The 12094-nt window shown below is 31.2% G+C and overlaps 1 protein-coding gene across 3 annotated transcripts in view; it reads left to right on the top strand.

Moving 5' to 3' along the window:
- Positions 1-12094, top strand: part of HERC2 (HECT and RLD domain containing E3 ubiquitin protein ligase 2) — a 213766-nt gene that overhangs the window by 99714 nt on the left and 101958 nt on the right. For all 3 annotated transcript variants that reach the window (XM_051984643.1, XM_051984641.1, XM_051984642.1), the window contains exons 31-37: positions 3513-3649; positions 4496-4669; positions 4788-4924; positions 5040-5191; positions 7000-7191; positions 8010-8197; positions 10349-10541. In XM_051984643.1, coding sequence (XP_051840603.1) covers positions 3513-3649; positions 4496-4669; positions 4788-4924; positions 5040-5191; positions 7000-7191; positions 8010-8197; positions 10349-10541 — 1173 coding nt within the window. The remainder of the gene's footprint in view (positions 1-3512; positions 3650-4495; positions 4670-4787; positions 4925-5039; positions 5192-6999; positions 7192-8009; positions 8198-10348; positions 10542-12094) is intronic.

Here is a 12094-nt window from a genome sequence, read left to right on the forward strand (position 1 = left end):
TTTCTTTTTTTTCTTTTTTTAAAGAAAAAGCATGTTAGTGAAATCTTTTAATAGTAGTTATATATTCTTCTTTAAAGTGGATTTTCCTCCCAAAGTCTTTAGTTCTTATATCTCTTCTAACCTCTAACTTATTTTGTACTAAAGTTACAAATCTATGGAAGAATTTCCTATATATTCTTTTTTAATATTATAACCCATCCAATACTTACCTAATTAGCATCTTCTTGTGTTATTTGGGATTCCCACACTATTCTTAATGAATGATTCTGTATCATTTCAATTCAACAAACATTTGTCAAGTCTCCATGTATAGCACTGAGATATTATGAGTAAGAAAACAAGACTTTGTCCCAGGTCTCAAGGTAATTTGCTATCAGAGGACATAAGTTCAAATCCTGTTTTTAATAATTATAACTTTTGAGATATTAGGTAAATCACTTCAACTTTCTGTGCCTTGATTTTCATCCTTCAAATGAGAAGATTGGATTAGATGACCATTGAAGTCTCTTCTACTTTTAAACTAGGATCCTAGGAGATCCTGTAGTCTAATAGGGCATAAACATGTATCCAAATAATTACAATATAAGGTACATTATAATAGACATATAGGAGAGAGCACTTCCAACTACAAAGAGCTAGAGATGCCTCATAGAAGAATGGTACCCTAGCTATGAAAAATTTACCAAAGAAGAGGCGAATATGTGTGTCAGACATGGAATGATGACTTGTCTGAGACAGATGTATAAGATGACTACAGTAAGAGAATCAAAGAATAGTTAGCAGTTTCTTTTTGTTGGAACATAGTGTCTAAAGTGGGAAGTAACACATATAAAAGTGGAGATATGTTAGAACAAGATTTAAGAAGATCTTTAATATGTTAAGATTTTCTATTTTAATTTTGATAGGAGATAACAGAATTTTTTTTTTTTTTTTTGATGAGGGTTAACAAATGAAGATATACTAGAAAGGGGAGAGACTTGTTTATCGGTAGCATATATATATATGTGTGTGTGTACGCATATATGTAGAAATTTGTATAAATACATACACACACATGCTGCCTTCCCTGAAAAAAAATATAAATTCCTTGGGTATAGAGATTGCTTTACTTTTGTCCACATATTCATATATAGTAGTCAAATTTAATGTGCTTGTGGGACAGCAAGATAAATATATCCAGTACTTCTCTCATTTCTTTGAATTAGCTGAAAAATGGCTTTTTCCTGATGACATTCTGGCACTTAAGTGCCTGATGCATGAGTTTTTATAACTTTTCTATTATAATCCTAGCTAATCCAATTAAAGATTTCTGTTTCCATCAAAACTTTTATCAAAGCTAATGGCAGTCTTTGTATTTTTGGTACTCATTATTTTACTATTGCCTTGTACATATAACCTTCATTAGTCTGAATTTTGAAATGCTAATATTGAATCATAATCCCCTGTATTTATATTTTCTCAAACTGTCATTCATTCTGAATTTGTTCCCTCTTAATAGTGATCTTCCAGCTTTTCTGCCCTTATGTTCTCCAGTTTATTTTCTCCCTCTCATTTCATTTGCTTTCCCTATCCTGTCTTAGCTATTTTAATAGTATGACTAGATATCATGAGGGACTCCACATTCCATCTATTATTAGTTGCCAGATATCATGGCATAGGAGATAGAACTTTGAATGTGGTATTAGAAAGATCTGTCTAAATACAGACCGAGACACTTGTCCACTTTGTGACCAAGGCAAGTCATTCAATCTCAGTTTCAATTTCACTTTCTGCAAAATGGAGGTAATTGCTCTTGCTTCATAGATTTGTAAGTCACATGAGATACAATCACTTGGGATGGAAAATGCTATCCACATTCAGAGATAGAACACCTTTTTGTTTGTTTCTCTTTGAGTTTTTTTTCCCCTTTTGGTTGTTTTTTCCTGCACATGACAGATACGGAAATATGTTTAAAAGAACTGCACATATTTAAACCTGTATCATTTTGCTTGGTCTTTTGGGGAGGGAGAAAAATTTAGAACACAAAACTTAGAAAAATGAATGTTGAAAACTATCTTTACATGTATTTGGAAAAATGAAATACCATTGAAAAGAAACATGATATATATGTGTGTGTGTGTGTGTGTGTGTGTGTGTGTGTGTGTGTGTGTGTGTGTGTAATTAAGATAATATGTGTTGACCTTTAAAATGTGACATAAAGTTTAATGCTGCTATTACTATTAATTTTTTTTTTGTGCTAATTCTTGATGTTAGAAGGGTCTGCTGAGTGTTGAAAAAGAAAGTATGTATTAGATTAATTTCACTTATTGTAAAGTTTTGTTGCTTTTAACCATAGAAGATTGATGTTTTATAGTTTGTGTTTAGATCTTTCATATTCTCTGTAGCTGTTCTTTCAAGATCTCTATTTATAGCAAATGATTTTTCTTTTATTAAGATTGATACTGGGCAGCTAGGTGATGCAGTGGATAGAGCACCAGCCCTGAAGTCAGGAGTTTAAATCTGGTCTCAGATACTTAACACTTCTCGCTGTGTGACCCAGGGCAAGTCACTTAACCCCAATTGCCTCAGCAAAAAAAACAAAAACAAAACAAAACAAAGGATTGATGCCATTTTTAATGTGTTCCCTCACCTACTGTATCTCATCATTTTCATTTGAGTCAGAGGATTCCTGACTCCTTGCCAGGCTAACCCATTTATTTCTATCTTTGAGACCCTCATTTTCTGCCTCTTCTGGGACCATAACCCCTGAATCAACCTGAATTTCAGTTTTTCTTTTCCACTGTCTCTTTCTCATCTGCTTATAAACATGTATAAATCTCCAGATTTCTAAAACAAACCACTTTAACTCAGCCTTTCAGCCATTGTCCATCACTTCCTTTTTCTTAGTGATACTTTTCACATTTACCATGACAAATAATAGCTTATGATATGATTTTTTTCCTTCCTTGGACTTTGATTAGCACCTCCAAGGTGTCCTCAGCTACCAATGCTCAACATATCCATATATAAATATATACATGGTCTTCCCTCAGATAACCACGTATATATATTTATATATGGATATGTTGAGGACAGGGACTGTTTTGTTTTGTCTTTGTATTTCCAGCGCCTTGTATATTGTTTGGCACATTGTAGAATATTACCTAATGTTTGCTGATTTATGCTACTTCAGGTTCTCTTAAATGTTTACCACATTCATTGTATAATAATAATATAATAATAATAATAATAATAAAAGTTCACCAAATTCATTGGAATTCAAATAAATTCATAGTCATGTTTTTCTGACAACCAGCCTGTTTTAAACCTTAAAACCATATTTCAAAGAAAGTTTGTGAAATAATTTTTCACTTTGTTTTTCAAGTCTTTTGGTTGTACAAGTTAATTTTAACAAAATATTAATGTCCTAGATTTAGATTTAAGTTTAAATGTTTCTAAATTGAAATGGGGCTAATTGTAAATTATAATTAAATTATTCAATGATAATATAGTGGATTTTTTTTTTTTTATAGTACCCAAAAAGTCAGAACCTACTGATGTGGAAGAATCTAAGATTGGAAATGAAGAGGGTGACTTAGAAGAAGCCTGTATTCTTCCTCATAGTCCTGTATCTGTAGATAAAAGACCTGTTCCAGTTAAATCACCTAAGGTATGTTATGTAAAGATATTATTTGACTTGGCTGTTTGCTGAAGAGAAAAGTAGAAACTTAAGAAAGGAAAGGACCAATCGATATTCTAATTTTGTTCTTAGACTCTCTTTGAAATTAGTATGTCATAATGCTTTACATATTGTAGTCAGTTAATAAAAAATGATTTAATTTGTTGAATGAAATTTAGGTCAGGGACATTGCTATATTGAAAAATACTGGTGTAATAAAGTACCATATCAATATTTTTTTGTCATCATTAATCATCATCATCACCATTGTTATTTTGTCCTCTTTTCTGATTGGTTTCCATCATTTCATTGCATATGATACAATGAGTAGTAATTCCTAGAAATTATTCTTAATTATTAATGCATATTTGTACATTGATTCATTGATATTTTACAAATTGCAAAATCACTTTAAGTTTATTATCTCATTTGATTTGTAATTAATTGTGAGGTAGATTTCATTGGTATTATCCTACTTTGGAGAACTTGAAATCTTGGGAACTTTAAACTCATTATAGGAGTAAGAGCAAGTGTTTGTAGGAAAAGAAATGTTTTTTCTTGTTAATTTCATTAAAAATTGTTAATATTTTGTAAATATTTTATGAAAAAAATTAATTGCTTTGCATATGTGAAAAGTCTTGAATATTATGGAAAATTGTTCATGATATATATGTGTAATATATATACATACACTTGATTATATAGATTTTGATTTGAATTAATGTTACTTTTTTTTGAGAGTAAACTTAATGAAGTGATTTAGTAGTTTGAAAAATTTAGAATAAAAATCAGTAGTGACATTTAAAATAAATGGAAATGACTATTTATATTTTTAAGGATAAATGGCAGCCACTTCTGAGTACAGTTACAGGTGTTCACAAATACAAATGGCTTAAACAGAATGTTCAAGGCCTTTATCCTCAGTCTGCACTGCTTAGTACAATTGTTGAATTTGCACTTAAAGAAGAGCCAGTTGATGTGGAAAAGATGAGAAAGTGCTTACTCAAACAGGTAAAATTTGTTCTTGCTGTTTGTTTTGATTGCTATTTTGTTTTTGTTTGAGAACATGTTCTTACTATTTGTTTGATAATTTATAGAATCTAAAAATTGCATACTTATACTTTTGCAGTTGGAGAGAGCAGAAGTTCGTTTGGAAGGGATAGACACAATTTTAAAATTGGCAAACAAAAATTTCTTGCTTTCGTCTGTGCAATATGCTATGTTCTGTGGATGGCAAAGACTTATCCCAGAAGGAACCAATATAGGGTAAAGTTCAAAATTGTTGTATTTATTCCTCAGGCAAATTGTGATTATAAAGAAGAACATATTTGTATTAATATTTATATTGAATATTAAATAAAATTAAATTTTCTTTTAAAAGGGAACCACTTACAGATTGTCTAAAGGATGTTGATCTGATTCCACCATTTAATCGAATGCTACTAGAAGTAACTTTTGGAAAGTTGTATGGTTGGGCCATTCAGAATATTCGAAATGTTTTGTTGGATGCAAATGCCAGATTTAAAGAGCTAGGTAAGCTCTGATTTACTTTGCCAAGATAATTCTGCTTTTCAAAATGATATAGAAGTACAGAATTAAAAAGATAGTATATATTCTTGCTAGTCATTTTTAAACTTACAAATACTATTTGTGTTTTGTTGATTTTGATACTTTTGTAAACTGACTTATTACCCTGTTTTTAGCTTTTTAGTTCTAGGATTATAAATTAATTGAAAAAAGTCAACCTCGCATTTAAAGTATTTATAAAATTTCAGAAATTTCAGTCCTGTCATTCTCTTTCTGTTATAAACTTTTTGAGAACAATATTTTACTTCTTATTTGTCTCTAATTTGCCTTATCCAAGTTTTACTTATTAAGGAAAATGTTGAATTGAATTACTGAGTAGTTATTATAGTGAATGAAGGCATTGATTAAGGAAACTTCTGTTACATGCACATGAAAAAATGATGGTATGTAGAAGAAAGAAACTAGATTTGGAGGCAGGCAACTTAGATATATTGCTCAGTATTTCTCTGGGTTTGTGTAAGTTACTTGATCTTACTCTTTTCCCCATCCTTTCCAGTTCTAAATTATCATCCTGTTTTTCTCTTGATTTGTTTGCTAGTTTTAGATTTACAGGTTAATAAAATTATGTTTGCTTTTTTAACTAAGTCATTTGTTAGATAGTCTTGTATAAAATCTTGGCATTGGGATTAGTAATGCTTTAGGTTAGAATGGATTTTTTTAACTCAGGTTGGGGATGTGTTTAGTTAAGATAAGTATTTAAAAATCATCTGTGTGATAGTGTAGAATTGAGATGCATAACCTTCATCTGTGAGTCTATTTTAAAAATACTTTGATTATTATATTTTAGTATTATGGATTTTATGTGTAATGCTTTGCATATTATGTATTTGAAAAAAAAAATTCTGACAGGTGTCATAGGCTTCACAAATTGCCAAAAGAGTTTTTTGGCGCAAAAAAAGTTAATTCCTGGTCAAAGGAAAAAGAATATGGAGATCATCCAACTTTACCATGTAACAAAGTATATATGTATCATATAGTTATAGGTTCTTTAGATATTTCTTGTATTCTCTGTGAATCTTTTAAAGAGTGTTTTTATAGTCATTATTTGATGGTAGTGAGAACTTTTTGAAGATCTTCCCTTTCTTTCCTTCCTTCTCTTCCTCCCTGTTTGGTGTGACAATGGAATAAGGAGAAGTTATAGTATTTAGTACAAATAACACTTAAAATCTGACAAAAGCCAGCCTCAAATGACAATATCACTTAACATAATTTAGGTATATTTATTTTGGGTACTGATAGTTTTTGCCCAAGTGTTGTGGTGGAGGGAAGTGAGTCAGGATTCTGGTTTTTATATCTGTAACATTTAGTTGGAATATAGGACTTATGTCTTTTAAAATTCTAAAATAATCTTAGGTTTTTGTACATAGTTATTTAATACTTTTAGAGTTGGCATATATCCCCACAATCCTAGGTCTCATATTTCAAATATCAATTGGATCTGTCATGCTACCATAATATTTATAACTTTGTGGAAAAAAGTAAATTATTTTTAGTTGCAATGTAAAAGGGATACTAAAAAAACAGGGACTAACTGTAACTGGAGTGAAGACAAGTGTGTAAGAGGAAAAATCAACAAGGTTCTTGGAAAGAAATAAGGGATTTGGGAACTTTTTGGTAACTATGTTATATAGGGCAGTAAAATGGTATTTGAATAGTAGGTAGAAATTTTTTTTTCTCGTATTAATGTATATTATTATTATTATTTATGTTTCCTATATTTTACCCTACTTAACGATACTCTGATTCTTAACCAGGTATCCAGCCTGTTCCTCTGCAAACCATTACTAATGAGAATCCAGCAGGGCCAAGCCTTGGAACCATCCCACAAGCACGTTTTCTCCTGGTTATGCTCAACATGCTTACCCTTCAGTATGGTGCAAACAACTTGAATCTTCTTTTGAATTCTGGCATGCTAGCATTGACTCAGACAACATTGCGATTAATAGGTAGGTAATTAGTCTTTTAGATTTTTTAGTGGTGGTTTTGGAAATATTTTTATATTGCAGCTTTTTGCATTTTATAGGCAACCTAATTTGTCATGGCTTATTTAGAGATTTAATGATTGTGTTTCTTGTCCAGAATCCAAATCCTTGCAATACAGATGGATAAATGTAGTTTATTATGAATGATAATACCCTTTGTTTCACTATTTTGAATTTTTTTGTTTTTCTTCCTTAAAATGAATTTATTAGAAATACCTCAGATATTTAAAAGAAATTATGATGATTAATTTTCAGAGGTGTTATATGAAGAAGGGAGGACTATTTTCATCCACCAGAGACAGAAGAGATATTCTTATTTCATATCATTTGAAATTTAGCTTTAGCTTTAAAGAAGAACTTTTAAAATGAATATAAATGTTATTATTAAAGTAGTTTGTTGAATCTCCTTCTTTGGAGATAGATAATAATAAGATGATGGTGTGTGTCTAGGAGATTTGGATTCTCTGCCTTTGATAGAAGATAGGAGAAAATGAAAAATAAATTTATTCAGTGTGGTTTCTTAAAGAACAACATAATGGGTGATACTAATTAGTCTGCAAATTTTTTGGTTTGCTTTTTAAGGTGGATTGAATTTTGAAATGCTTTAAAATAATTTTTCATTTTAGTAATTTTTACAGTGGAAATAGATTTAATGACTATATAAATGCAGGATAATTACTTAAAAAAGAATTGTTGTCTATTTTAAGAATTACTTAAAACAAGAATTTGGCAGGTGTTTTGCTCAATATTATCTAAATAATTGATTGTGATTATTTGGTCAGGTCCTAGTTCTGATAATATCGAAGAAGAAATGAATGCCTCTGCACGAGGAGCTTCAGCTACTGTTTTGGAAGAATCCAGAAAAGAAACCACTCCAGTACAACTTCCTGTTTCAGGGCCAGAACTGGCAGCAATGATGAAGATTGGTACCAGGGTCATGAGGGGAGTAGACTGGAAATGGGGAGATCAGGTATTAAATCTGACTGCAGTAAGCATAAGTAAATGTACATTTTTTTGGTGGTAATAAAAAAAATTCCTTTTCCTGTTTAATTTATGATATAAACAGATCAGAACATAACTTCTCCAGCTCTATATGATGTTGATAGATGAGACAAATTGAAAGCATTTGTTAATAGTGGTTAGAGGGTAAGTAATATCCAAGGAAGGAAGGGACAAATAAATAATATCAGGGACACACTGAAGTGGAGTTTGAAGCACTATGGCTTAACTGTAGAATTTCAGAAAATCAGTAGCAGCAACAGCTTCCTCTTCCAACACACTCTCACCCTAGTCTCCACTCTTATCCCCATATTTTAAAACATCAATACATTTTCTTCACAACAATATGGTGAATTTGATAGTTCATTTTTTCTGTTTTGTAAATGAAGAAACTGAGACTCTAAGAAGTCCATGGTCACACTATAATAATAAAATTCAGGAGACCAGATTTGAACTATATCTCCAAACTCCAAATTCTTTTTGTACCATTCTATTGTTCTCTTTGTTTTGTTATGCTGTCTCTTTACTTATAGCTAAATTTTATTTCCATACGTAGAAATGCCTTCTATTATTGTCCGCCTGCATTTTTGTTTTCCTTCTCAAGTTATTTTTACCTTATTGCTAAATCCGATTTTTCTTGTGCAGCAAGATAACTGTATAAATATGTATACATATATTGTATTTAACATATACTTTAACATATTTAACATGTATTGGTCCACCTGCCATCTAGGGGAGAGGGTGGGGGGAGGGAAGGAGGGGAAAAGTTGGAACAGAAGGTTTTGCAAGGGTTAGTGCTGAAAAATTACCCATGTATATTCTTGCAACCAAAAAGCTAATAAATGAATGAATGAATGAATGAATGTTTGTTGATTTAAAAAGAAAAGGTACAGCTAAAAGTCAAGCTATTTCTTTCTGTACAAGGGCATCAATATTACAAATTTGGAGACAATGTTCATATTTTAACATTTTGAAAAGGATTCTTGGATCTATCTCAGATATGCAAACAGGGATACTAAGAGGTAATAGTTTTTACTTCAGAAGGATACTTGTGGGTGAATGTGAATAAGTAGTGCTGTAAAAATTGCTTCATTCCTCAAAAAAGAAAAAGAGTGCAATTCTTAAGACTGTCTATCTGCTGATGGACCTTCCATTTCATAAGTGAATTTTTTGAAGAAGAGAGAGACAAGGGAAAGGTTGTTTTAAAACATGGATCAACTACTAGAAATGCAGAGACAATGGAACAGAAAGGGGGCAGCCTTTTTTAATCCCTTTCTCTACTTTCTCTACCAGTGGCTTTCTCAGAATAGTTACCCTGATAGGATTTTTAAGTTTCTTGCTTAGGTCCTTTGGACCCCCAATCTTTGTATGGATAAACTATTTGGACTTTAGGTAGTCAGATAGATATAGAAAACTCTGTTTAGAGATATGAGAAAGGCTTCTCCCTCAAATTTTCCATATATTGGCTTTATGGAAAATTGTCTTTTTGACTTGGGTGCAGGATGGATACCATATCCCACCTTGAAGAAATGAGTTTCTTAATCTGTAAAATGAGTAATGTTGGACTAGATTGCCCCTGAAGTCTCTTCCAGATATAAATCTGATCTTTTAAATTTATAGACATTTTAGAAAATTTTTAAAGAATGGGAAAATTTTCTTTGTAATGGAAATAAATATTCTACTTGGCATAGAATGCCATATGCACATATGGCACATATATTTTAAGTTAAATTTCTATTTTAAAAGTTTATTATTATTTTAAAGTCCCAGAGTAAACTTCTTATATTTAAAAATTATGTTTTAACATTAATAGTTACCTCTTTCTTATTTCTTTTAATGTCTTTTTTTTTTTTTTTGGATACCTATCCATTTATATCCCATGCATCTAAAATATAATAGTAGCAGTCAGTTTATAATCTGAAAATTGAGATTGATTGATTGATTTTTGGCTCTTTTTCTTGTCTCTATATACTAGATTAGATTTCTAAGCTTTTAATGATATTGAATAAGAAAAATGAAAAAAAGTTTACGTACTCCATTTATTAGAGAAATAGGGATATAATAGAAAAATGTTAAGTGGTTACTTAGTGAAAGTGTTTTAATTTTCTTCTTTCCTTCTCAGGATGGTCCACCTCCAGGATTAGGTCGTGTGATTGGTGAATTGGGAGAGGATGGATGGATAAGGGTTCAGTGGGATACAGGCAGTACCAATTCATACCGAATGGGAAAGGAAGGAAAGTATGATCTTAAATTGGCTGAGCCTCCACCTGCAGCTCAGCCCTCAACAGAGGATTCGGACACTGAGGATGATTCTGGTTAGTAAAATAGTAGGAGATCAAATTAAAGATAACTTAAATTTAAAAAAAAAAAAAACTTTTTTGCTTTCCTTACCTAAACTCCCTATCTCTTCTCTTGGTGACACTAGTTATTTCCTTAGTTTATTGCTGTGTTAACTTATTTTTGTCTATGTGAGTTTTGTCCCCGCAGCAATACTGTGAGGTCTGTCAACAGAGAGACCTCACGTATACTTACATACTCTACAGGGCCTGGTAAACATTAGTTGGTCAGTAAATATACACTTATGGAATTAGAAATAAGAAGCAAATGATTTTAAATGACATATAGTTTCCTGAGATTACTCTTACCAAGGAAATTTTTTAAAAAATTAAAATGTTTTTTATATTTTTCCTTACTTTATTTTTGAATGTTTTATAAATAATAGAGTAGGCAGAAATTTGAAAACTTGAATTTAATTTTACTTTTAATCAGTTTAGGATGGGAATAAGAAACCATATATTAAAAAACAAAAATAGACCAACATATGCATCCATTTTCTTTAGAAAACATTTAATGCTTACTATTTAAACTGGGAACAGGATTCTTAAGTTGAGGTCCATAAACTTTATTTTAATATTTTGATAACTATTTCAGTATAATTAGTTTTCTGTGTTTTGCTACATACATTTAAAAACCTTATTCTTAGAAGAAGCATATAGGCTTTACCAGAGTGCCAAATGAACCCATGACTCAAAAACAGCTTAAGAACCTCTGTTTTAGTATTACTTACATTAAAAAAAATTATTTTTTTAAAACCATGTATGTAATATAGATACTACTTGTCCTGGCCTTTTCCTTTTTGTCATTTGCTTATTAGATTCTTAGGGAGGAGAACACAGTTGGCAGAGCCTTATCTTTTGCTGACTACTCTAGGGATTTTATTACTGAGAGAATCCCCTATTTGTCCATGAGATTTGGAAAAATGAAAAGTTGGTTCTTTTCATGAACAGACTGTAGGTGCATACTACACACATCAGAAGATAATTCATTAGTATACATTGAAATATTCTCTTCCCCAACTAAGTGATAGTTAATCATCATTAGTTGTTTATTCTTCATTCTCAAAGAGAACCATCACATCATAGAGGTGATGGCATAACATGTAAGGGAATTGGATTCAAGGGAGGGCTGTGCAAAGTCACCTGTCTCTCCTTTGGAGCCATCTGGATACAGTCACCAGAAATATATCAGGATGACGAGATGGCCCTGGATGTTGTGGAGAGCTTGTTAAGCTAGGTCTCATTGGGATTGAGAGGGTAATGCCCAATCAGTAATTAAGGTTAGGTAAGAAATGAGCTTTAGAATGGATTCTTTTACCTAGTCAAAAAAAAAAAAATACATCTGGGAGAAGAAAGATCCTCAGAGTTTCTGATTAAAACAGAAACAATTGCTACATACGTTCATTTTGAACCAGTGTATTTTCATTTCTGGTCCTTGCCACTTCTATGTTATCTAATTCTTCCTTCCCACCTCCAAAGATGCATTTCAAGTAATTTTTGGAATGTTTTGTTATGAATTATATCCCTAATCA

The sequence above is a fragment of the Antechinus flavipes genome, chromosome 3, assembly GCF_016432865.1.
Source record: "Antechinus flavipes isolate AdamAnt ecotype Samford, QLD, Australia chromosome 3, AdamAnt_v2, whole genome shotgun sequence".
In the NCBI taxonomy this organism is placed as follows: Eukaryota; Metazoa; Chordata; class Mammalia; order Dasyuromorphia; family Dasyuridae; genus Antechinus; species Antechinus flavipes.